This window comes from Cynocephalus volans, chromosome 2 (genome assembly GCF_027409185.1).
Source record: "Cynocephalus volans isolate mCynVol1 chromosome 2, mCynVol1.pri, whole genome shotgun sequence".
NCBI classification, from domain to species: domain Eukaryota; kingdom Metazoa; phylum Chordata; class Mammalia; order Dermoptera; family Cynocephalidae; genus Cynocephalus; species Cynocephalus volans.
In genome coordinates this window covers 197,107,059-197,130,575 of record NC_084461.1, presented here as the reverse complement: position 1 = coordinate 197,130,575, position 23,517 = coordinate 197,107,059, and the positions used below count along the sequence as shown (strand labels likewise).

Here is a 23,517-nt window from a genome sequence, read left to right as displayed (position 1 = left end):
GAGTCAAAGCTGCCCCCGTCTGCTCCAAGAAACACCATTTTATCCCAAGCAGTGGGGACAGCCGAATCCTGCCAGGAACAAGCTCTGCCTCCTAGCTCTCCACGGCCCCCTCTTGTGCAACTGAAGCAATCCTCCTCAGGTTGGGGTCCCTTAGAACTCTCCCTTTCTGATGTGGCAGAGCAGGGTATGGCCTGAGGCACAGTTTTCCGGCGAAGGACAGTCCCTATGGCCTCAGAAGTTTAGCAGGCTCGCATGTCTTTCAGGCAGTGGCAGCTGCTGCCCGCATCACCCCCCAAGCAGGCAGTGCAGACTCCAGGGCCCAGCCCATGAGAGGCAGTTGCCTTGGTTATTGGGAGGAAGACGCCATCTGTGTGGAGATGAAGGTCTCAATGACGCCGTGGTTGGATGGCAGCAGGTGGCTGTGGCCGTTGGTGGAGTCAGAGCTCTGGTACAACACCAGGCTGCTGGAGGACACTGCAGAGGGAAACAAGGCTGCTGGCTGCCTGCCAGGCCCATCCAAACCCCACCCCGCCTGCCCGGCCCTAAGGGAGCTGGGGACAGGGGAGGCAGAGTCTCACCCCCTGAATCACAGCAGATTACAGGGACCCCAAAGTCAAACCTCTACTCAGTTGTAAACAAGGGGAGCCTCCCAGCCAGGCTCCAGAGCTACCCGGGAAGTGGCCTCGTCAGGACAGTTTATTGGGAACATTGGAGAAGCCCTGGTGAGATGATATGGTACTTTTACGTGTCAGCTTGGCTGGGCTGAAGCAAACACTAATCTAGGTTTTACTGTGAAGGTTTTTGTTTTTTTTTTTAAAGATGACTGGTAAGGGGATCTTAACCCTTCACTTGGTGTTGTCAGTACGACACTCTCCAAGTGAGCCAACCGGCCATCCCTATATAGGGATCCAAACCCATGGCCTTGGGGTTATCAGCACCACACTCTCCCAAGTGAGCCACAGGCTGACCCCCACTGTGAAGGTTTTTTGTTTTGGTGGCTGACCAGTATGGGGATCCAAACCCTTGACTTTGGTGTTATACCATGCTCTAACCAACTAAGCCAACCAGCCAGCCCTTTGAAGGTATTTTGTAGATGTGGTTAACACCTGCAATCGGTTGATTTTAAGTAAGGAGGTTACCCTGGATGGTGTAGGTGGACCTCGTCCAATCAGTTGACGGCCATAAGAGAAAAAAGCCTGAAGCTTCCCAGAGAAGGAATTCTGCCTCAAGACTGCAGAATTAACTCTTGCCTGAGTTTCTAGCCTGCTGCCAGCTTGCCCTACAGATTTCATACTTGCCAGCCCCAACAATCAGGTGAGCCAACTCCTTAAAGTACATCTTTCTCTATACATATCCTATTGGTTGTTTCAGGAGGACCGTGACTGCTCAAGATGGTTAAGAGAATGGGCTTTGTGGTTGGAGCTGGATTCCAGTCCTGACTCTGCCACCCAGTAGCTGTGGGAGATGAAGCAAGTCCCTCACTCCTTGAGTGTCTACTTCCTCATCTGTAAAATGGGCATAATCACAGACCTCATGGGGTAAAACATGAAGCTGGAACATGGAGTGCCCTCATTAGCTGTCAAGACGAAACTGAAGCTTCGAGAGGGGGAGCCACTTTCCTAAAGTCACAGTTAGCGATGGCCACCCAAGGCCTCCAGACCCAACAGCTTGACTCCAAAGTGGCCACTCTTAATCACGACATTGTAGGTTACAAACATGGGTGCCTGCAGGGGTCATCAGGGTGTACGTGAGTGGGTCAAGTGGGATGTGGTGGGCTGGAGAACCCACACTCTGTTGTTGTGTGAGAATAGGAGTCCTCCAGTTTTCCAAGAGAAGCCAGAAATCCGGATTTCTATGTGAAACCTACTGATTTTTAAATGTTGGCAACTAATTGAAAGAATATTAAACCCTGGGCAGAGCCAAGCCGAACACATCAGAGTCACTGCTGGCCCACAGTTCCTCATTATTACCATCTGCTGCCTCTTCTGATCACTTAATCTTTTTCCTCCATAGAGTCAATGAGATGTTCCTGTGCGCTAGGCCTCCTTATCCTGTTGGTTCCCACGCTGCTTGTCGCACTTCAGGGGAGCACGGGCCATGTTTGGGAGGCAGGGAGTGCCCTCCCATCTGCCCTCCATTTGCTGCACACACTGCCCATGCCTTGACATGGGAGAGCAATGAAAGGGGCAGGGCCAGGGCTGCTCACCTGTGGGGCTGGCGCTGAGCCGGTGGGCAGGCTGCAGGTGCTGGATGCCAGTGGGGTCCTGGCTGGGGACGTGGAGGGTGGTGGCCTGAGACACCGGTGTATGAAGCCCAGACTCACCAGAGGCCTCAGGGTCAGAGGTGAAGACCTGGGGGAACAGAGCTTCCTGAGCCCCCAGGCGTGGGGTGGAGGGCTCCGGAGTGGGGCTGAGGGAGGGCCAGCAGGCCTGGGCCTTACCTGCTTGGTGGGCGTGAGGCTGGCCAGGGCACTCAGGTTAGTGGTGTCAGTGATGAGCATGGTCTGTGGAAGCAGGCCCGTGTGGGTGTACTGGGCCACTTCAGGCTTGTGGCTGTAGAGGGCTGGCCAGCAGGGAGGGGGTGCAGAGAGAGGATACAGACATGGCAGACATGCCCAGCCTGGACCCTTCCTGGGAGGCCTCAAGGATGAATGCTCTGGGGAAAGTGGGGTGTGGCGCCTGCTGTATGGCCTGATGGGGCAGTGATTGGGGGTCCAGATAGCAAGGTGGACCCTGTCCTCCTCTACAGGGACCTGCTCAGCTGGGACTGGTGGGGAGGAGCCTGGGGGAGGCCAAGAGCCAACTCCAGCTCCTCTTGTTACCTGGAGACAAGTATGAAAGGGGATGGGAGACGGAAGTGCAGTGCTACTGTGCTAAGCAAAGGTACCACTGTACTAAGCATAAGCACAAAGGCTACTGTACTAAGTGCAGGTACTACTGTACTAAGCACAGGGGCTACTACACTAAGTGCAGGTACTACTGTACTAAGCATAAGCAAAGGTACTAAGCATAAGCACAGGTGCTACTGCACTAAGCACAGGCGCTACTGTACTAAGCATAAACACAGGTGCTACTGTACTAAGCACAGGCCTCAGAAGGAAAGGCAGGCAGTCCCTGTCAGGAGGTGAGCAGGGCAAAGGGCAGCAATGCCTCCATCTCCAGGACACCTATCCAAAATGTAACCCAACATTTTACCTACAGCCCCCACCAAGAGGCACACAGACCCTAGCAAAACACACATAAACCACATATTCTCACAGTGATTCAGAAAAACACACACACAGATACATACACTTTCAACCTCATACACAGAGATATGTACAGGTCAACAATCTTATCCCAATCCTGAGCTCCAAAAAAGGTCTGAAACCAAAAGATCTTCATAAGGTTGGCACTAGAGCTCACTGGGTGGCAAAACCCGACCTGAACCTTACTTGAGGTTATGTGAGTCTTTAACCTACTTTGTGGAATTTACAACTTTTGCTGCAGAAATAGTGCTTTGATGACAGGGAGTTGCCCAAACCCTGCCGGGAATTTTATGTGATGTATGGTATAGCCACCAAATTACCCTTCTAAAATGTGAAAAATAGTGAATTCTGAACTCATCTGGACCCAAAAATTTCAGAAAAAAAGCAATGTCACCTGTACTCCCACACATGGGCACACACACAAACACGCAGACAACCAATAAACTCTCAGATGCACACATTGAAACGCACTGGGTATCTGCTCACACAAGTACCATGTGCACACACATGGCCACACGTATTCACACAGAACAGTGTGTTTCCTCCGTCATGGAAGCACTCACACTTGTACCAGACGCTCACACAAAGACCGCACCACCTGCCCCTCCCCCTGCGCCCATCGACAGCCAACTGCCACCACCACCTCCCCCAGCGTGGGGTGAGGGCTGCTCACCATGAGGGCTCTGCAGCTGGGCCATGGTGGCCATGAAGGGGCTCTGCGTCACATGGCTCTGCACGGGTGGCATGAGCGGCTGCTGGTAGGAAGGGTGCAGTGGCTGAGAGAACTGGACCGGCTGCAGGGTGGCCAGGCTGCTGCCCATGCTGTTGATGACCGGCACACTCTGGGCCTGAGTGGAGGCCAGGCCTGGAACGGGAGGGGTGAGAGTCATCCAGGCCTCCCTGTACCTCCACTGCCTCCCCAGACCCATCCCAGGCCTCCTGGGGCACCATCCTTCCCTCCCAGAACCTATAGGTTAGAGGAGGGGGCAGGGCAGTCAAGAAACAGCCCTGCACTAGGCCTGCCACTAACTTAAGTGGCCCTGGCAAGTCACTCCCCCTCTGAGCCTTTAGCTCCTTGTTTGGGCTAGTGGGAAAGGCAGGCAGTGACTAGTTCAAGGGTTGCCAGACTGGGTTTCCTGGATCCCTGGGGTTCCACAGCAGTGCAAAGGCCAGAGCTTAGCTGTCTGCTCCCCTCTCCCAGCAGCTCCTTATCTGTCTTACATATTGAGCTTCTGCATAATAGTTCCTGCAAATAAAGGCTTTCTGAACTGTAAAAACAATTTTTTAAATAAAATCAAAAACCTAGAAAATATCAATTCCCCTTACCCTGCTCTATTTTTCATAGATTTCATGGATTTTTCACCTTCTAAGGTGTTACATAATTTATGTATCACTCTTGTCTGCCTCCCTCTTGGGTTGAGATTTTCTGTTTACTCACATATCACTGATGTAGCTCAGTGGCTGGCCCAGGGTAGGCACTTAATAAGTACATGTTATATTAATGAATGAATAAATGAATGAATCCCAGTGGCTCTTCCAGCTCTTGGATTCTGTAACAGCCCCATGACCCCCCCACCCCCACCCAAGTGCCCCACCCTTTCCCACCAGCTTACCGATGACCAGGGTGGAGGCACCTGTGTTGGTGAATGTGGGGCCCAGGGAGGCAGGCTCCCCGGGCCCAATGGTCATGACCCCAGGAAGTGAGGTCATGATGAGGTTCTGGGGCTGCTGGTTGAGACCTGGGGATGTCTGCTCCAAACTGTGCAGTGCTGTCAGGGTGCTGACAGGGGGCAGGGGGCCCCCAGTTGCTGAGACCTGCCAGAGGAAGCCAAGCTGGATCAGGGTGCGTCCCACACTGCCTCCCTGGAGATTGCTCCAGGATCTCCCCACCAAGGAAGGATGGGGTTGGAAGGATTTTCCCCACAGATAGGGGATACTCACCAGCTTGGCTTCGGTGCTGAGCAGGCTGTGGCTGGGCTCCAGGCCCGTGGAGGACACTTGGTGCAGGGGTGCAGACACTGTCACCAAGGGACCACCGCTGCTTGAGGGTGCTTCTGCTGCCTCACTGGCTGCAGGCTGTCCATAGCGCACGCCTGGAGTGGAGAGCAGTGTCCGGCCTCAGCACCCCACTTCTCTGTCCTCCGCTGCCCCATAGCCCTCAGCACTCCAAACTGCATGCACTTGGAACTGCATCGTCTGCTTAGGCCAGTTGCTGCATCTTTATGCAGCCAGCAACCTTTGCTTGGGCATCCACCTTGTGCCAGGCCCTGCGCTAGCTGCTTCCAGTTCCTTGAAGGCAAGGGCTGCATTTTATAAGCTCCATGCCCGCCACTGCACAGTGCTATACCTGACATGTAGTAGGTGCTCAATAAAAGACAGTTGAACTGAACTGAATTGAGGCTAATGAAGTTAAACTGAAGTGAACTGAGTTGAATAGAATGAATTGGAATTAATTGAATGAAACTGAAGCTGGTTTAATTGAACTTGAAGTGAATTGAACCAGGTTGAGCTTGACTCAAATTGAATTGGTTTAAATCAAACCGGTTTGTATGAAATTAACTGAGTTTGGGGGGGGCTTTCTGTATCAGCACAGTGGGTTTTCCTCCACATTGCTACTTAATAGGGGTTGGCAGAAAAGTTGCCTCAACCCACCGTGACGCTTAGAGAGCTGCGTGGGCAGCTGCTAAAATGCAGACCAGGCGTGGTGGCCAGGGAGGGGACTCCCCGCATCTAGCAAGCAAGCAAGCACCCCAGAAGTAGCTGCTCTGCCCCCCGCACCCCTAGAGCCCAGCAGCCACCCACAGCTCTTGGGTGGAGTTGAAAGTTTCAAGGAGTGCTGTCTGCTGACTGGCAGTTCTGCTAACGACCAATGCTATGGGTCTCTGTTGTGAGTGCGTATAAAAAGAAATTGGCCAAAAAAAAAAAGACCAGAGGCAAAAATGCAAAGCAACAGATGACATCTGTGAAGAAAAGCATTCTAATAAATGTCACTGCTCAGTTTATACAGATTTCCGTTTGGAGAGCTTTCCTCCCCTACCCCAGGTTTTTTTTTTTTTTAATCAAAGAACCCCTTTGCCCCACAAAAAACAAATGCAGCCCCTGCTTTGGCATCAGTGCAAGGAGCACTGTGTCTGCCACATTTCACCTCCCCAGCCTCCCTGCCCGTGTCTGCTTCTGTAGCAAGTGAGGGGACCAGGGAGGCAGCTGTCACTCTCAGCGTCAGAGGCTGGCCCAGACAGGCAGGAGGGCATGGAGCATCTGCAGCTGCTTCTCTCCTTTGTGACTGGCTTTGAAACTGCCACCCCCCAGAAAATAGCCAGCATGCTGGAAAGGTGAAGAGCCAGTGGCATAAGGGGTGTTTTCACCTGATATTTCCATCTGTCCCAAACCCCAGGCTGGGTGAGAAAGAACACTGCCATGTTTTATGAGCAGTTCTGGTCCAGAAATGATCAGAATTCTGCCACCAGGCATCTTACAGTGCTACATGTAAAAGGGAATTTAGGTTTTCATCTAACCACTAAATTGTTAGGCATTGATCAAAAATTGATGAAATAGATTTCTGTTTGGGGAATAAGTTATAATCAATATTCATCTCTGTTTTTATCGCTTTTCTCTCTAATTGTGTCATTCGTATTGTTTGAAAGTATTTCTTCTATAAAATTAAACTAACCTGCCTTTTAAAAAGTTAACTGAATTTTATTAACTAATTTTATTTAGTTAAACTGAATGGATTGAATGGGAATTGGTTGGATTAAACTATACCAAAGTTAAATGAGCCAAATTGGATTATAACAAGTTGAACACGATTGAGCTGAATTTAATTGAACTGAGTTGAACTGAAATTAATTGAATTGATATGATCTGAAACAAATGAATTGAAGTAGCCAAGACAAAGTTAGGTTGAATTGGTTGGAGTGATATGGAATGGAGTGGATTGAACTGAGGGGAACGGATGGAGCCAAGTGGAAGGAGTGGAGTGGAATGCAGAGGAGTAGACGAATTGAGCGGAATGGATGGAGTGGAGCGGAGGAGACGGAGTGGAGTGATGTAGAGTGGGATGGATGGGATGGTGTGGAATAGGGTGGAGCGGGTGGAGCAGAGTTAAGGGAAGGGGTGGGGGCCGAGCCCGTGGCGCACTCGGGACAGTGCGGCGCTGGGAGCACGGAGACGCTCCTGCCGCGGGTTCGGATCCTATATAAGAATGGCCGGTGCACTCACTGGCTGAGTGCCGATCATGAAAAAGACAAAAAAAAAAAAAAAAAAAAAAAAAGGGAAGGGGTGGAGCGGTGTGCATAGAGTGGAGTAGAGTGAGTCCATGGAGTGGACAGGTGAGGGGTAGAATGGAGCAGATGGAGTGGAATGGAACCAAGCTGAAGTACTAAGAGGTCTGGGTGGCTGCCGCTGGGCTAGTCCTCCCCCAACTCTCCCGTCTACCTGCATTTCTTCTCCACCCATTGTCCCAATCCGCCTACCCACACAGCACTCACCATGAACCTTGCTGGGGGAGAGGGCGGGTGGGGGCAGGCCAGGGGAGCTATGGGAAGGCAGTGCAGGTCCCGGGCCCGGCCCTGGTGGGGGCCCATTGTACGTGTCCATGGCCAGCTTGTGCCGAAAAGCTTCTTCTTTGCGACGGTTGGCAAACCAGTTGTAGACACGCACCTCCGTGACGAGGTTGGAGCCCAGCCCCTGTGCCTGCGATGGGGACACCCCCCTCTGGATGCACTCCGCCCTGCAGAAGTAGCCACCCATGAGCCTCCAGGCCAGGCTCAGAGTAACCCTCTCCTGGGGAAGAGGGGAGGATTGGAGAAACTGGGTTCTACCTGAGTGTTTGAGGCTGACAGATCTGGGTTCCAATGCCAGTTCTGCTGTATGACTTTGGCCAAGTGACTTAGCCTCTCTGACCTCAGTCTCTCCATTCATAAAGTGAGCAAAGGAGCCATAGGATTGTAGAAGGGACAAAATGAGATGAGCAGCCACCCAAGGGAATGCTCATGTGGGTAGGGTATGCTAAGAATGGAGTTAGGTTTAGACACTAAGCAGGAGTTGAGTACTCTCAACTCTCTGGGCCAACCTAAGCCAACAGCAGGAGCTCTCAAGGACTAGGGAGCCTCCCTCAGGACCCAGAGTCACCTTCCTCTTGCCCAGCCTTGCCCCAGCCCAGCCCAGCCCTGCCACTGCCAGCCATTCTACCTATTACATTCCTCCACCAACGTCTCTCGCTCCTCCTTGCTGGGGTTCTTCTGCCTCTCGTAGGCCTGGAACAGGATCTGCTGGGATGCTGGGCCCCACTTGAAACGGTTCCTCCGCCCCTTCTTAGTTGGGAGCTCATCGCCTGTGGGCTCATCAATCAGCCCACCCTGTCCTGCATGGGTGAACTCTGCAGACACAGAGAGCCATGAGCAGGGCACCAGCCACTCTTACCTTCTCACATCAGTTCACCTGACCACGCCCCTGATTCTTTCTCATTCCCAGGGTGCTGAATCAGAAGAGTTTACAGCTATAACTTAGAAATAAGCTAATTCAGTAATGACAAACACATAGCACATATGCCACCACTTTCTTAATCTGTGTCCATGGCAGACATCACTAATCAACCCTCACATGCTTTTCTTCTGAGCCAAGATGTAATCTCACAGTCCTTCTCAATACAAGACCCCAGGTAAGCATTAGCATTTGTTCAGATTTGACACATTTACAACCCCATTTTTTTCAGATGAGGAAGCTGAGGTTCAGGGAGGTTACATATTTTTCCAGGATCACACAGTACAGCAAAAACTTGAATCATATCCCCTCAGTAGATTCAGAGCTATTTTCAACTTTCCAGACTTGGAAATGAGGCTTAAAATGAAAGTGTTAGCCAGAAAGGAAGAGACCCAGCCAGTCCTCATCAGCTGGTTCCACTTTACTGGAAACTGGTCTAGCAGATTATCTCTGAGCAGGCCACCAAAGGAATGGGACAGACAAGTGCCAGGATATTTTTATGAGAGGGGGGAAAAAGGAAGATTCTGAATCAAGATTAGCAGCAGGAGAACCTCACTGCCTGAGAGCCAAGAACAAAGCAGGCACCAGGCTCCAGGGAGAGACAAGGAGCCACCAAAACCCAACCATTGCCAGCTGCTGGAAGCCCACTTGGCCCAGATTCCATCATTCTCAGCAGCTATGGCTTGAGTGCCACTCACACTGACTCTCCATTGGCCACCTTTTCTCCTACTTATGTCCACAGCATGGCCCTGGGGAGACAGGGGCCTGGACCAAGATCTGGAGTACAAGACACTATGACTTGGCCCAAAAATCTAAAATATTTCATCTTTAAAATATTTCCCTGTCAAAGCCATCAATATAAGGAAAATCTGAGAAACTGTCACAACCAAGGAGCCTAAGGAGACATGATGACTAAATATGATGTATCTACACTGGATGGGATCCTGGGACAGAAAAGGGACATTAGGGAAAAGCTGAGGAAGTCTGAATAAAGTTTTACTAAATAATAATGTATCAATGGTGGTTTGTAAATTGTGTCAAAATTACGGTACTAATGTTAATAACAGAGAAAACTTGGCGTGGGTTATATGGGAATTCTCTGTACTCTCTTCCTAATATTTCTATAAATCTGAATGTATTCTGAAATTAAAAGTTTGGTTTTCTTTTTTTTTTAAAGATGACCAGCAAGCGGGTCTTAACCCTTGACTTGGTGTTGTCAGCACCACGCTCTCCCAAGTGAGCTAACCGGCCATCCCTATATAGGGATCCGAACCCGTGGCCTTGGTGTTATCAGTACCACACTCTCCTAAGTGAGCCACAGGCCGGCCCCTAAAAGTTTGGTTTTCTTAATGACCAAACATGCAAAGCAGATAACTTTATATCACCGTGGATTTGACAGGAGGAGGGATGATGGGGAAGTTCAGAGAACATCAGGCAGGAAAATCAGCTACAGTAATAACAGCTAATGCTTTTGCTTTCTATATGGCAGACACTTCTGCAAATTTCATCTTCAGGACAGCCCTAACAAGGTAGATGTTATTTTATCTCCATTTTATAGATGCGGAAACAGAGTCACAAGAAGGTTAAACAACTTGCCCAAGCTCATACAGCTGACAAGGGTCAGAGCCAGGACTCGAACTCAGGTGGTTTGGCTCCAGAACCTTACATTTAGCTGCTGTACCACGTTGCCTCTCATGATTGGGACATGCTTATCACACCTGCCGCTTCTCTGATGAGGCCCCAATCATTCACTCAAATATCTGCTGCCTTCAGGGTAGCACTTTCTGCTTCTTCAGGAAACTCTACTTTGATTCTCCTTGGGGGTCCCCCTTCCTCCTTCTCAGCCCATCTAGTTGCAGTGGCGTGACCTTACTCCAGCCAACAAGAATAACACATTTCCCTGGCCACTGTGACTGGTTCATGAGTGTTCTTTCAATACATCATGCTGGATGGTCAATTACATAGGAGAAAAAAACGAATCCTGGGCACAAGTCACTCCAAGGAATAGCAAAGGTTGAAGCAACTTGTAAAGAAAACATGGATCCTGACTTTCTATCTCACACCATGCGTAGAACTCAATTCTAGCTGGATTATGGTTCTAAGTGTGAAAAGTGGAATGGAACAATTAGAATAAAACATAAGAGAATGTGTTCACGACCTTGGGTTAGACAGAGATTTCCTAAACAGGGCACTAGCCATACAGAAAAAATTAAGACATCAAAAGACATCACTTAGAGAGTATAAGGCAAACCACAGATTGGGAGAATATATTTGCTGTACATATATTTGAAAAAGGGCTTATAGTCAGGGTATATTTTTTAACACTCCTACAATTCCATATGAAAAAAGGGGACAACTCAAGATAAAAATGGACAACCTCCTTGAATAAGTACTTCTTAAAGAGGATCTCCAAATGACTGATAACCGTGTAAAAAGATACACAACATAAGGAGTCACCAGGGAAATGGAAATTAAGGCCACAATGTGGTACCACTACACTCCACCATGGCTGAAATAAAAAAGACTGACATTACCAAGTGTAGGTGAAGATTTCAGGAGCACCTGGAATAGTCAAACACTGCTGATTGGAAAGCAAACTAATAACTATTCAACAGCCTCTGCTAAAGCTGAACCTATGTACTCTTTGACATAGCCATTCCACAGCCAATAGAAATGTATATACACATTGAGCAAAAGACACGTACTATGATGTTTGTAGCAGCACTGTTCACACAACAGCAAAAAATCAGAAGCAATTCAAATGCCCATCAAAGAAGAAAAAATAAATACATTATATTGACACAATGGACTATTCGTACACAACCATGAAAAATGGCCATTCTACAATGACATGGAACCACATGGATAAATCTCACAAATGTAATAAGGAATGAAAGAAGCCACTGTATTATATGATTCAGTTTATACAAATTTCAAAAACGGCCATAATTAGCCTATGATGATAAAAGTCGGGATTAATGGTTTCTCTTACTGAGGAGGGGGAGCTTTTGGAAAGCTGATAATGTTCTATTTTTTATCTGGTTGGTAGTTATATTTGGTGTGTTTACTTTGTGAAAATTCACTGAGTTGTGTGCTTAGGATTTGTGCGCTTTTTGTATGTTAGACTTCATTTAAAAGTTTGCATTCAGGGCCAGCCCGTGGCTCCCTCAGGAGAGTGTGGTGCTGATAACACCAAGGCCGCGGGTTCGGATCCTATATAGGGATGGCTGGTCAGCTCACTGGCTGAGCGTGGTGTTGACAACACCAAGTCAAGGGTTAAGATCCCCTTACCGGTCATCTTTTAAAAAAATAAAAAATAAAAATAAATAAATTAATTAAAGTTTACATTATTAAAAATAAAAAGTCATTCAACTGAAAGTAGCTGAAAAGAGGAAGAGGTCTTTTCCCTCCAAGGTTTGTAAACTGGGAGAATGGCAGCCCAGAGTGCCCAGGGCCCATGTTTGCCGATATGAGGAGAACCTACCTGAGAACAAAGCCAACATAAAAGAAAACAGAGCCAAGAAATGCTGGGCAGACATCACTTGAGCCCCCGGATCTAGCCATGGTTGAAGCAGCCCAGGACTCCTCACATCCATGAGCCAATAAATTCCCTTTTTTGCTTAAATCAGTTTGAGTTGAGATTCTGTCCCTTGTTACTGAAAGGGTCCTAATACTTCAGTCATACCTTTGAGATGTTCTACATCTCAAATTCTCCAATTTCTCCTTTAAAGTTAAAATTCTCAGGGGAAGGCTATGTGGGCCACAGTTTGCTTCTTTATTCTTAGCTCTAGGCTGAAATCTCTTAATATATTTCTGTTAGAAATAAGAAATACATTTTATTTAACATTATAAAATTTCTTCCAGTAATGGTTTTAGGAGAAGACATCCAAATTTTCTCAGAAGCTAATCCTAGTTCTAAAAGATTTTCAAACTAAGTTCTCAGGGGAAGGCTATTTGGACGATCGTTTGCTGCTTGATTCTCAGCTCTAGGCTGAAATCTTTGATTGACTTTCTCTTGGAAATAAAAAATACATTTTATTTAATATTGTAAAATTTCTTCCAGTAATGGTTTTGGGAAAAGACATTCAAATTCTCTCAAAACCGAAACCTAATTCTAACAAATTTTCAAACTAAATCTTTGTTCTTATACAAATTAAAATAGCACAGGGTTGGCAGTTAGCTCCGTTGGTTAGAGTGCAGACTTATAACACCAAGGTCATGGGTTCAGATCCCCATACTGGCCAGCTGCCAAAAAAAATAATAAAGTAGGACAAAAATATACTGTTTTATATTGGTTTTCCAAGTGTGTATTCCAGTATAGTAGGGAGTGAATACCCCAGTAACTGAGGTAAGGACTAGGCAAGGAGTAAGAATCAGAGATGTCTATTGTATATGTAATTTTTCTCAATAGGGATTTTTGCTGCTGGTGGAAGTATAAATCAGTACCACCTCTTTGAAAGGAACTATGGCAGTATCTATCAAAGATTTGAAGGTATCTAATCTGTGACTCAGCATTCTAGGAATTTCTAGGAATTTATCCAACAAACACACTCATATGTGATCATGAACTTATACAAAGAAAGATGTTCCTTGCAACAGTTGGTTGTAATAGCAGATTGGAAAAACCCTAAAAGTCCTTCAGAAGGTGGCCAGTTAAATAATAGTACCTCCAAATAACAGCCAGCAGCCCCTAAATAGAATGAGACCAATCTCTCCGTGCTGATATGAAAAGTATAAGATTTATTGCTACGAGAAAAAGCAAAGCGCTAAATAGTAAGGGCACTATGTTCCCATTAACCAGAAAAGGCAGGGAGACAAACCATATCCATAGCTAGTATATGCATAAGATATCTTTAGAAGGATACACAAGACACTGCGAATACCAGTGGCTGCTTTAGGGAAAGGACACCTAATTTTTATTGTAAACCTTTTTTTTTTCCTTCTTTTTTTTAACCAAGTGTGTATTGCCTTTTTAAAAATCTGGATCACTAATAAAAGAAATGTCAAAATAAAAATTATACCTAGACAGATGGAGGCTCAAAAGTGTGAAAGTGCACATGGTGGGGTATGAGCCTGGATAAGAAAACCCACCATACCGTGAGCAAGGACACACCCAGCTCTTCCTGGGTTTGCAGTGGAGAAACCCCTGAGCTTCCATCTTGCCTCTGAGCCTTTACTCATAATGTTCCTTCTGCTTGAAACACCCTTCCCTGCATCTTCATGAGTCAAAATTTCACTTAATGCTTTAAGACTTAGCTTAAAGGTCATACTTCCAGTGTAAACCTTCCTGATACCTCTGTCTCCCTGAGGAAGAATAGACCACTCTCCCCTGTGCAGGCAGCTCAACACTTTGAAATACTTTATGTAATACTGTGCACAGGGCCTGACGCACAGTAAATGTTTCATAAACACTAGCTGTTATTGTTGTTCTTGCTGTTACCCCATTATAACACATCTCACTGTGTCATACTGATCTTTTATCCTGCTTCCCCACTTAACAGCTCTTGGAAGGCAGGGACCCAGTCCATCCACCTTTGGATGCCTATGATCAACGCTACTCCCCTCCTCCAGAATGCCTTGTGCAGAATAGGTAGTAAATGCTGGTTTAATCCCACTGGCTTCTTCTCAGTCTACCTGTCTATGTAATGGGGGTGGTAAAGCTTTCAGCCCTCACCTATGTGCTGGGGAGAGTCCCAGGCCCTGCTAGGGAAAACATGGGCTGGGGTCATTACTTACGCTGGGCCACCTCTCGCTGCTTGCGGACGTACCAGGTGTACAGGGCAGCTCGCTTCTGTGTCTTCATGGGGGTGCCTTTGTTGAGATGCTGGGACAGGTGGGACTGGTTGAGGCCAGTGGTGTCGACCACCTCCCGCTGGGGGATGTTGTGCTGCTGTAGGTAGGACTTGATCATCTTTGCCACACGCCATGGGTCCTCCCTGGGAGGAGGGCCAGGACAGGATGTGCTCAGCAAAGGGTTCCCAGTGGGCCCTGCCAGCCCTGCAGGTAGAACTGGGGTCCTGGGTGCTAGAACCCTTGTTAGCCCTGGGGGCAGGGATTGTGGATAAAAGCAGTTTTGGAGCCCAGGGATCTGCACCTGGACTCAGGGGCAGGGAGGTGTGGTCACTCATGCCAGGACACAGGGACACAGACACATGGACAGTGGGACAGAGACTTGTAGACACAAACATATGAGAGACATGTGGACACAGGCCCATGGAGAAACACACATGGGAAGAGATAAAGGTTTTGAAACATGGACACACAGACACATGAATGCAAGCCAGGTAGGGAGGATCCTCACCTTTGTGCCTCCTTTAATGTCCCTCCCCTCATCCTACCTGGAAATTTATGGTTGTGTCTTATCCATTGTGGGAGACTGTAAACACTATAAGGGCGGGAACTGTCTGGCTCTTGGCACCCAAAGTGGGTCTGACATGAAGTTTGCTGTTGATGAATACATGAATGAATGAGTGGATGGATGGATGGATGAGGGAGACCTACTAGAAAAAGGAAAACATTGAATCTGAAACCAAGGAGAGAAAATATAAATTTTCCCATTTTACAGCCAGGTCCACTGAGGCTCAGAGAGCTTGTATCCTTTGCATCTCTTGCCCAGGGCCACAGGGCAAGCCCAGCAGAGTCCCATCCCACCTGAAGGGATTTAGTTCCATGAAATTCCAGAGGGCACACAAGGAACTGGTGACACTGATGCCTCCAGAGGGGAATGGGGTGGTTGGGACGGTGGTGAAAGGGTCAGTTTTCCCTGCAGCTCTTCTGTATTTTTTAAATTATGTCATATATTATGATATTATATAACATACTATATATGCATATATTTAAAATTGAATTGTAAACAACTAAATTAACACCCCCCCAGCACTCTAACCCCCCCCCACACACACACACACACTGCCTCTTCTCCTAGCCTTTCTCTCTTTCCTCAAAGAACCAGCCCTTGCCTCTCCTTCTTGGCAATGCCCTTCTCAGATGTGTGAGCACAGAGCCATTCGTCAGCTCTGGCCCTCTGACTTCCCCCTTGCTTATCAGCAGTTCCCAGACAGGCAAGGAGGAGAGGAAGGTGGGGACAGATACATTTAAACTGGTCAGCAGTAGTACAGCAAATTTCCTTTCATGTAAAAACCCTACTCATGAGAATTCCTGTTTCTTGAGTATTTACTTGGAGCCAGGCACTGTGCTAAGGGCTGGACATTTAAATCTTACAATAACCCTAGGAAGTAGGTACTACTCGTATGCCCATTTCACAGATGAGAAAACTGAAGCTCAGAAAGATGAGGGAAGTCACTTGTCCAAGGTAATCTAGCTGGGACTCAAGAATATTTCACGTTGCTGAGACACGCCCCCCTCCGCCCCGGCCTCCTGACCTCTCCCTGGCTTCTCTCTCCCTGTGTTCAAGGGCTCCTAGGATCCTCTCTTTTCCACCTCCCCCTTCCCTGAGTACCAGTCAGAGCTAGGAGGGAAGGGCAGTACAAAGTCCAGCCTTGTGTTTCCTGGCAAACATGTTTATCTGATTCCAGGGCTGGGCTGCCCGTGGGGCCCCTCCTCCTGCAAAGGCAACCATCCCCTCCTGCCCGTCCTCCCTGCCTCCCTTCTCTCTTCTCCAGAGAGAATGGGCTCAGGCTTCAACCCAGCCTCTCCTGGGCTCAGACTAAAGATTCACTATCTGCTGCTGTCCATGTGACTACATGTGTCTCTCTCTCTCTCAATCTCTCTGTGTATATATCTCTGTCTCTCTCTGTCTCTCTCTCTCTCTAATTCTCCCACATCAGGTCAAACTTAAGCTAAACTTGAAAATAAGACAAAGGCCAGCCCCTCTTCACAAATACATGTGCAACACTCATCAACAGAGGACAGATATTTAAACATGGAAAAGAGAAGCAAAAGTGTAAAAGTGCGCTAATATGAACTTTCCATTTTTCAAACAATTCCTGGTAGAGTTGGACAATACATTCACAACAGAAAAAGTCAATTTAAAATGCCAGTCAGAGGGCCGGCCCATGGCTCGCTTGGGGGAGTGTGGTGCTGAGAACACCAAGGCCACGGGTTCGGATCCCTATATAGGGATGGCCAGTTAGCTCACTGGCTGAGCGTGGTGCTGACAACACCAAGCCAAGGGTTAAGATCCCATTACTGGTCATCTTTAAATGAATGAATGAATGAATGAATGCATTTTAAAAATGCCAGTCAGGCTGGCCAGTTAGCTCAGTTGATTAGAGTATAGTGCTGATAACACCAAGGTCCAGGGTTCGATCCCTGTACCTGCCAGCTGCCAAAAAAAAAAAAAAAGTGCCAGTCAGAGGACAGAGAGCTAAGAGGGTGCCCATCTTTCCCTTTCTAGGAGAAGTCATCTGTGCCACTGCTTTTTCTAGAACTTATGGAATCAATCTGTCTCTCTCTCCCTCTTTCACTCTCTGTCTCTCTGTTTCTTACACACATGCACACACACTCAGTTTCCAAGGCCCTGACTCCTTAGGACAGCTTCCCCAACCCTTCCAACTCGGAACTCAGAGGCTAGTCTTCAGGCATATCCTGCTTTGATTCTAACAGGTTTGAGAGTCAAACCAACCCAGGTTCAAACCTCACCTCTGCCATCCAGCCCCTGTTTGATCCTGTATGACCCACGCCTGTTCTGTAACATCCACGCCTACCTTGCACTGCTAGTGGGAGAACTAAATGAGTTCCGAACAAGGAAGAAGGACTTCAGGCTGGGCCTGGCACACACTGAGTGCTCAATAAGTGAAATGATACTGTTATCCTCATCATCGTGACTAATGATGTAGTCCTGGGGACCCCGGGCTCTGCAGCAGGCCCAGGAGAGGTGAAGATCTGCCTACATCTTCCTCCTCTCACTTCCTATCCATCCCAGGGTTTACTCAGATGTTCAAGACTTCGGGCCTTTCGCTCTCTGTCCCCTAGTGTTTCACGGCATCCAAAGCTGTGAATTTAGGAGACCAGTCTGATGGCCACTCATCTAGGGGGACCTGAATTCTCAGTGTGGAGGCTTTAGATATGAGTTTGAATCCCAGCTCTGCCACTCCCTGTCCAAGTGGCCTTGGGAAGTCACTTAACTTTCTTGTGCCTCAGTTTCCTCATCTGTGAAATGGACCTAATGATATTTCATACTTCGGAGATTGTTAGGAAGAAAAAATGAGTTCAGTGCATCTGCTCCCTTAAGAAGCTCTAAAGCACCACATGGAAGGGAGGTGACAGTCAAGTTGAACAGCAAGAACAACTGGGGAGAGGTAAGGGAGACGTAAACTTACCAAGGACAGGCATGCAACCTCAAGGGTGCTGTGCAGACTGTGTGGTAGAAGAACTTAGGTCCAAGTCCTGGCCTTACTACTTTGGAAGAGTTATCTTGGGTAAGTTACCTTGCCTCTCTGAGCCTTAATTTGCTCATCTGTAAAATGGAACCACTAATAATAGCTACCATTTATTGCACATACTTGTGCACACTCTACAAGTATTATGCTACTTACCCTTACGGGTAAGTGTTATTATCATCTCCACCTTACAGAGGAAACTGAGGCTCACTTGCCTGAGCTAGAAATGGACATAGCTTGGATTCAAACCCAGGCAGGCTGGCTTCACTTAGGGATGTCAGATACTTTGTTCTACCTTGGCTACTGTCTTCCTGGGATTTGATGCCCTGATGCTGCCCAATAGAGAGGGTCAGAGAATTTCAAATTTTGGGTTTGAGCTATTTAGGGAGAGGGAGGACCTGGGAGAATGCCCTGTAAGGAGCACTGGGTCCCACTTCCTCCTTTTGCCACACCTCTGTCTGCTGGGTCCTGCCAAAGGGCAGCAGATGTCCTCAGGGACTCAGAAAATTCTGATCACTCATTTGTGCTGTGTGTGAATAAGACAACACAGGCCTTGCCCTTGAAGAGTTTCTATTTTCATGGCAGGAGATAGAAAACAAACAGATAAATAAGATAATCATAAGTAATAGGGACAGGAGAAAGTAAACGAAATAGTGGAAGAGAGTGACTGGGGGCAGGGCCCACCTTTGGATGGGGCAATCAGGGAGCTGAAGGAGAAGAAGGAATCAGCCATGGAACCCTGGAAAGAGGGTTCCAAACAGGTGCATAGCATGTGCAAAGGCCCTGAGGTGGGAATCAACTTGGTGTGTCATCAGTGTAACTGGAGCAAAGTGAGGGAGGGAGAGAGTTCTGGGAAGATGTCAAGGAAGTTGGCAGGGGAACAGAACCAGGTGGGGAGTTTGAATTTTATTCATTGTCCAGGTAGGGAAACTGAGGCAGAAGAGAGGAAGAAACTTGCCCAAGGTCATGCAGTGAACTAAGGGTGGAGATCTAAGGGAAGAGCTCAGGTTTCTGCTGTGGCCTCAAAAATGGGGCACCCCAGGGAGGTCTCGGGTCCGGGACCTGCCAATGCTTCTCCCTAGATACTGTCTTCTCCAGAAAAACAGCTTCCACTAGAAGTCCTGCCTCTGCAACATCTTCTCCAGCCTTAACTTCTGCCACCACCCAGATCTGTGCCAGGGGTCCCCCACCCCTCTCCCTCTGGATCCTTCCTCAGCCCTGAGGCTAGAGGCTCCACTTTTTCCCTCAGGGTGGTTTCAGATCCCTTTTGTTACCTGAACAATAAGTAACCCAGGTAGTTAGTTATAAACTCTGCAGGAACAAGGAGCTGGTTGATAATTTATAGCAACATCTCAAATTTAAATGGAAAGTAAATAGCATGCTGTTAACATTAAAGAAAACCCAATCGGGGCACAGGAGGGAAGCACTCCAGTCTCCTCTTAGCTTGGGGCACCTCACTCTCTCCCTTGCCCCTTTTCTCAGTGGGGTCTGAGCCCCTATCCCCTCTGGCTCCTCTCCTCTTTGCTGCGTCAGGCCTCATCTCTATCTCCCCAGACGTCCTCTCTCTTCCTCCCTGTCTCCCCTCTCTCCCTCAGCTTCCAGGTCTCTGCTGGTCCCCAGGGAGCACTTTGACCTCTGCATCCCCCTCAAATGCTGTGGATCAAGCCTCCCCCCACCCCAACATCCCACCAAAGGGGCTGCTGATCAAGAGGCCCCACCCAGACAGGTAAGAAAGGCCCTTGGCACCCCCTGTCCCCACTCTCACCCCAAAGCCCCCAATTCCATCTGGGGCCCTGAGCAGGTTAGGCCCAGCCCCACCCTGTCCAAGTTGCCCTCACCCTGGGTCTGGCGATGCCTGACTCTTTGCCCCTCCCCTGCAGCTTGGCAGCCCTTTGCCCTCCTCTTCCTGCCAAGTCTGGGGGCCCTGACTTTTCCCCTGCCCCCTGCTCAGGCCCTCAGGAGGCTCCCTGAGGACCCTGGGAAGGCAGGGATCCACCAGCCCTCCACCAGCCCAAGCTGGGATCAGGACCTTGGACAGAAAAGGGGTGGTCCCCTGCACAGCGTCTTCGGGGTTCTCCCTTAGACTCCTTAGCTACCCCCAGCCGGCCCCTGGCCCCCAGTCCTAGAAACTGAGAGCACCAAACGGAGTGGGTTTGGAGTCCCAGCTGGGTGACCTTCGTCAAGCTCCTTCCCCTCTGTAAGCCTCAGTTTCCCCATCTGTGAAGCAGAGTTATCAACAGCTTCCTCCCAGGGTTCATCTCAACATTATGGGAAATTATGCATGTGGACTTTCAGCACAGAGTAGGCAGGCAGCGGTTAGGATTAGGGTTATAGAGTTTTCTGGGAGGGGTGGTCCCTGCAGCCCCCAGGCCACCCATCCCTCACCCCAGCTCCCTCATCCCCAACCCCCATGGGGTGGGAGGTTGTTTGGCCCAGGCCTCTCCAGGCCACCAGCCCTACAAGTTAATGATCACAGGCCTTATCAAAGCCTTTTGCTGTTTATAAATTTATAAAACAAAAGAGAAATAATAAAGTGTGTGGGTAATTAGTAACCAGGTCAGCTCTGCTGAGGAGAGGGGAGGCTTTGAGTTCAGGACCCACCCAGTCCTCCAGGAGATGGGGAGCCAGCCAGCGGATAGGGGTACAGGTGGGGAGTCCTCTAACACCTGCTGACGAGGTGGGGTACCTGTGGTTGTGCAGGAAAGGGAAGCAGCTCCCACCCCGAGGCTCCATCTGCCTCAGGTAAGAAAGACCTGGACTTTCCCAACTGAACGCTTGAGTCCCTGGGAGGCCAAGGAAACCCCCCAAAACCCCAGCCTCGGCCCCTCTTCCCCAGTGGTGCTTCCTGATCCCTGAGCCTACAATCCCAGGACTTAACAGGGAAGTTAAGGTTTGGGGAGTACAAGTGGCCAAAAATGTCCTCCACCCCCTGGTTCTCTTGGCATTTCAATTGAAGACTCTCCTGCTTTTCTCCCCATCTCAGCACTTCCCTAGGGCATGTCCCCACTTCCTGAGCACTGGGCTGAAGGCCATGGCTGGTCGGGATTCGGAACTCTGCAGAGGGCCAGATCGAGGACCCTCCGGGGCTCCCATGGGCGCTGTCCCCCTTCTCGAGAACTAGGTTAAAGACCACAGCTCACGGGGACTCAGGACTCAAAGGAGGAGCCGCTCAGGAGCTGTGGGTGAGCCCCTCTGGGCTCCTTCATGGGAGCTGGGGACGGGGAAGGGGTCCTTACTGTAGAAGGGTCTCCACCACGGCTTTCTGGTGGGCTGCCTCCTCGGGGCTGAGGTTCTCCAGCTCTTTGAGGATGGGTGGTGTGAAGTCTTCCCCATCGTCGTCTGTCTCGTCCTCGGAACCCCGAGTCTCCCCCAGCCCATTGGGCAGCTCAGCCAGCTCCCCTCGACCACCTCCGCAGGACTCCCCCTTGTCCAGGGGGCCATCTGCAGCCAGCAGGTAAGGCCCTGGCTCCCCCAACGCCTGGATCAGCGCCTCTTTGCTCAGACCCGACTCAAGCAGGGCCGCCAGGAGCTCCGTCTGCAACTGGCTCAGTTTAGAAACCATGGCTCCGCTACCACGGGGCCACGCAGCCGTGTCCACCAAGCCTGTCGCCTCCCCCACCGCGTGCACTGTCTACCTGCCGGCCAACCAGCAGGCACAGGCCAGGACCCTTGCACCCACTGCTCCCCCAGACCCCACTAGCCAAGCCCTGTGGGCACCCCCAACCCCCAGTCCTGGCCCCAGCAGCCAGTGAATCAGGGCCCCTGCCTGCTCTGTTTACATTGGAGCTGGGGAAATTCTCCAAGGTTCATATTTATCCGTGCGCTTAAGCGAAGAGACTGAACTTTGGACTTCAGCCCTGCAAAGTGCAGGCCTCATGGCAGCGTGGAGGGACAGGATACATGGCCTTCAACGGGAGTGGGCAGAAGGGAGGGTGTGGGAGGCGGAGGTGGGGGGCCCTGGGCAGCTGGGATGGAAGGTACTAGGAGCCTGGGAGGCCATTGGTGAACAGCACTGGGTCCCACTCCCAAGGACCTGGTAGGGGAGTCAGGTTGAGGCGGGAGAGCAAACAAAGCATGTTTCTTTTGGGAACAGGAGCGGCAGGGAGTTCTGGGCAGCTGGGCCAGCACTCCCGAAGGACAGAGCTAGGTCATGTCCATTTTGGGACCCTCCAGCCCCATCCCCAACATCAGGCAACCCAGTAGGAAAAACTTTGAGTTAAGTCTACTATGTGCCAGGGAATATAGTAGCTCTGTGTTTGTTTGTTTTCTGTGGCTGGCTGGTAAGGGGATCCTAACCCATGACCGTCGTGTTACCAGCACAATTCTCTCCCAAGTGAGCTAACCAGCCCTGTGCTAGCTTTGTAATGTGTGTCTTTACTTCATTATAATCTAACAATTGTGAGTAGATGCAGAGGTTATCCCCATTTTATAGAGGAGGAAACCAAGGCTCTGAGAGGTTAAGCAACTTGCCCAAAGTCACACAGCCAGCAAGGGACAAGACTTGGCAAGTGGGACCAGGTTGAGGTGAGTGAGACACTTGCCCCAAGCAAATTTTAAGGGGGCACCAAAATACTCCATATTCAGGATAAATAGCATTTTATGCAATATATTTTTTAAAATAGAATTAATGTAATACCTAAAAAAATTAGAAAACATACATCCACACAAAAACTTTTTTTTTTTTAATAAAGATGACCAGTAAGGGGTTCTTAACCCTTGGCTTGGTGTTGTCAGCACCACGCTCAGCCAGTGAGCAAACCGGCCATCCCTATATAGGATCCAAACCTGTGGCCTTGGTGTTCTCAGCACCGCACTCTCCTGAGTGAGCCACGGGGCCAGCCCCACACACAAAAACTTGTACATGAATATTCATAGCAGCATTACTCATAATAGCCAAAAAGTGAAAAAAAATGTAAATGTCCATCAACAGATGAATGGATAAATAAAATGTTTCATATCCATGCAATGGTTTATTATTCGTTCATAAAAAGGAATGTGAACTGGAGGGTTAGTTCATTTGGTTAGAGCATAGTGTTATCACACCAAAGTCAAGGGTTTAGATCCCTGTACTGGCAAGTCACCAAAATAAATAAATAAATAAATAATTTTTTTTTTTAAAAAGGATGAAGTTCTGATACATGCTACAATATGGATGAACCTTGAAAACATGCTGAGTGAAAGAAGCCAATAAAAGGCCACATAATGTATGTTTCCATTTATATGAAGTATCCAGAATAGGCAAATCCATAGAGATAGAAAGCAGATTAGTGGTTGCCAGGGGCTGAGCTGGAGAAGGGAATGGGACTGCTTAATGGGTATGGGGTTTCTTGGGGGATGATAAAAATGTTCTAAAGTTGATTGTGGTGATGTTGTGTAACTCTGAGAATATACTAAAAACCAATGAATTATATATTTTAAAGGGATGAATTTGATGGGATGTGAATCAAT

At 48.8% G+C, this 23,517-nt stretch overlaps 1 protein-coding gene across 3 annotated transcripts; it reads right to left on the bottom strand.

Moving 5' to 3' along the window:
* Nucleotides 1–346: 346 nt before the first annotated feature.
* HNF1A (HNF1 homeobox A) lies at nucleotides 347–21,631 on the bottom strand. Of its 3 annotated transcripts, none has more exons than XM_063087282.1 (10): nucleotides 21,306–21,631; nucleotides 14,465–14,664; nucleotides 8,438–8,624; nucleotides 7,735–7,976; nucleotides 5,189–5,340; nucleotides 4,861–5,062; nucleotides 3,921–4,112; nucleotides 2,441–2,562; nucleotides 2,207–2,369; nucleotides 347–474 (listed from the first exon to the last, which is right to left on the bottom strand). In XM_063087282.1, the coding sequence occupies exons 1-10, from the start codon at nucleotides 21,629–21,631 to the stop codon at nucleotides 347–349; spliced, it is 1,914 nt and encodes a 637-aa protein (XP_062943352.1). The 3 variants fall into 3 exon arrangements, with proteins under 3 accessions (XP_062943352.1, XP_062943353.1, XP_062943354.1); XM_063087283.1 differs by having other exon boundaries at nucleotides 2,207–2,351; XM_063087284.1 differs by lacking the exon at nucleotides 3,921–4,112 and having other exon boundaries at nucleotides 2,207–2,351.
* Between the last annotated feature and the right edge of the window lie 1,886 nt (nucleotides 21,632–23,517).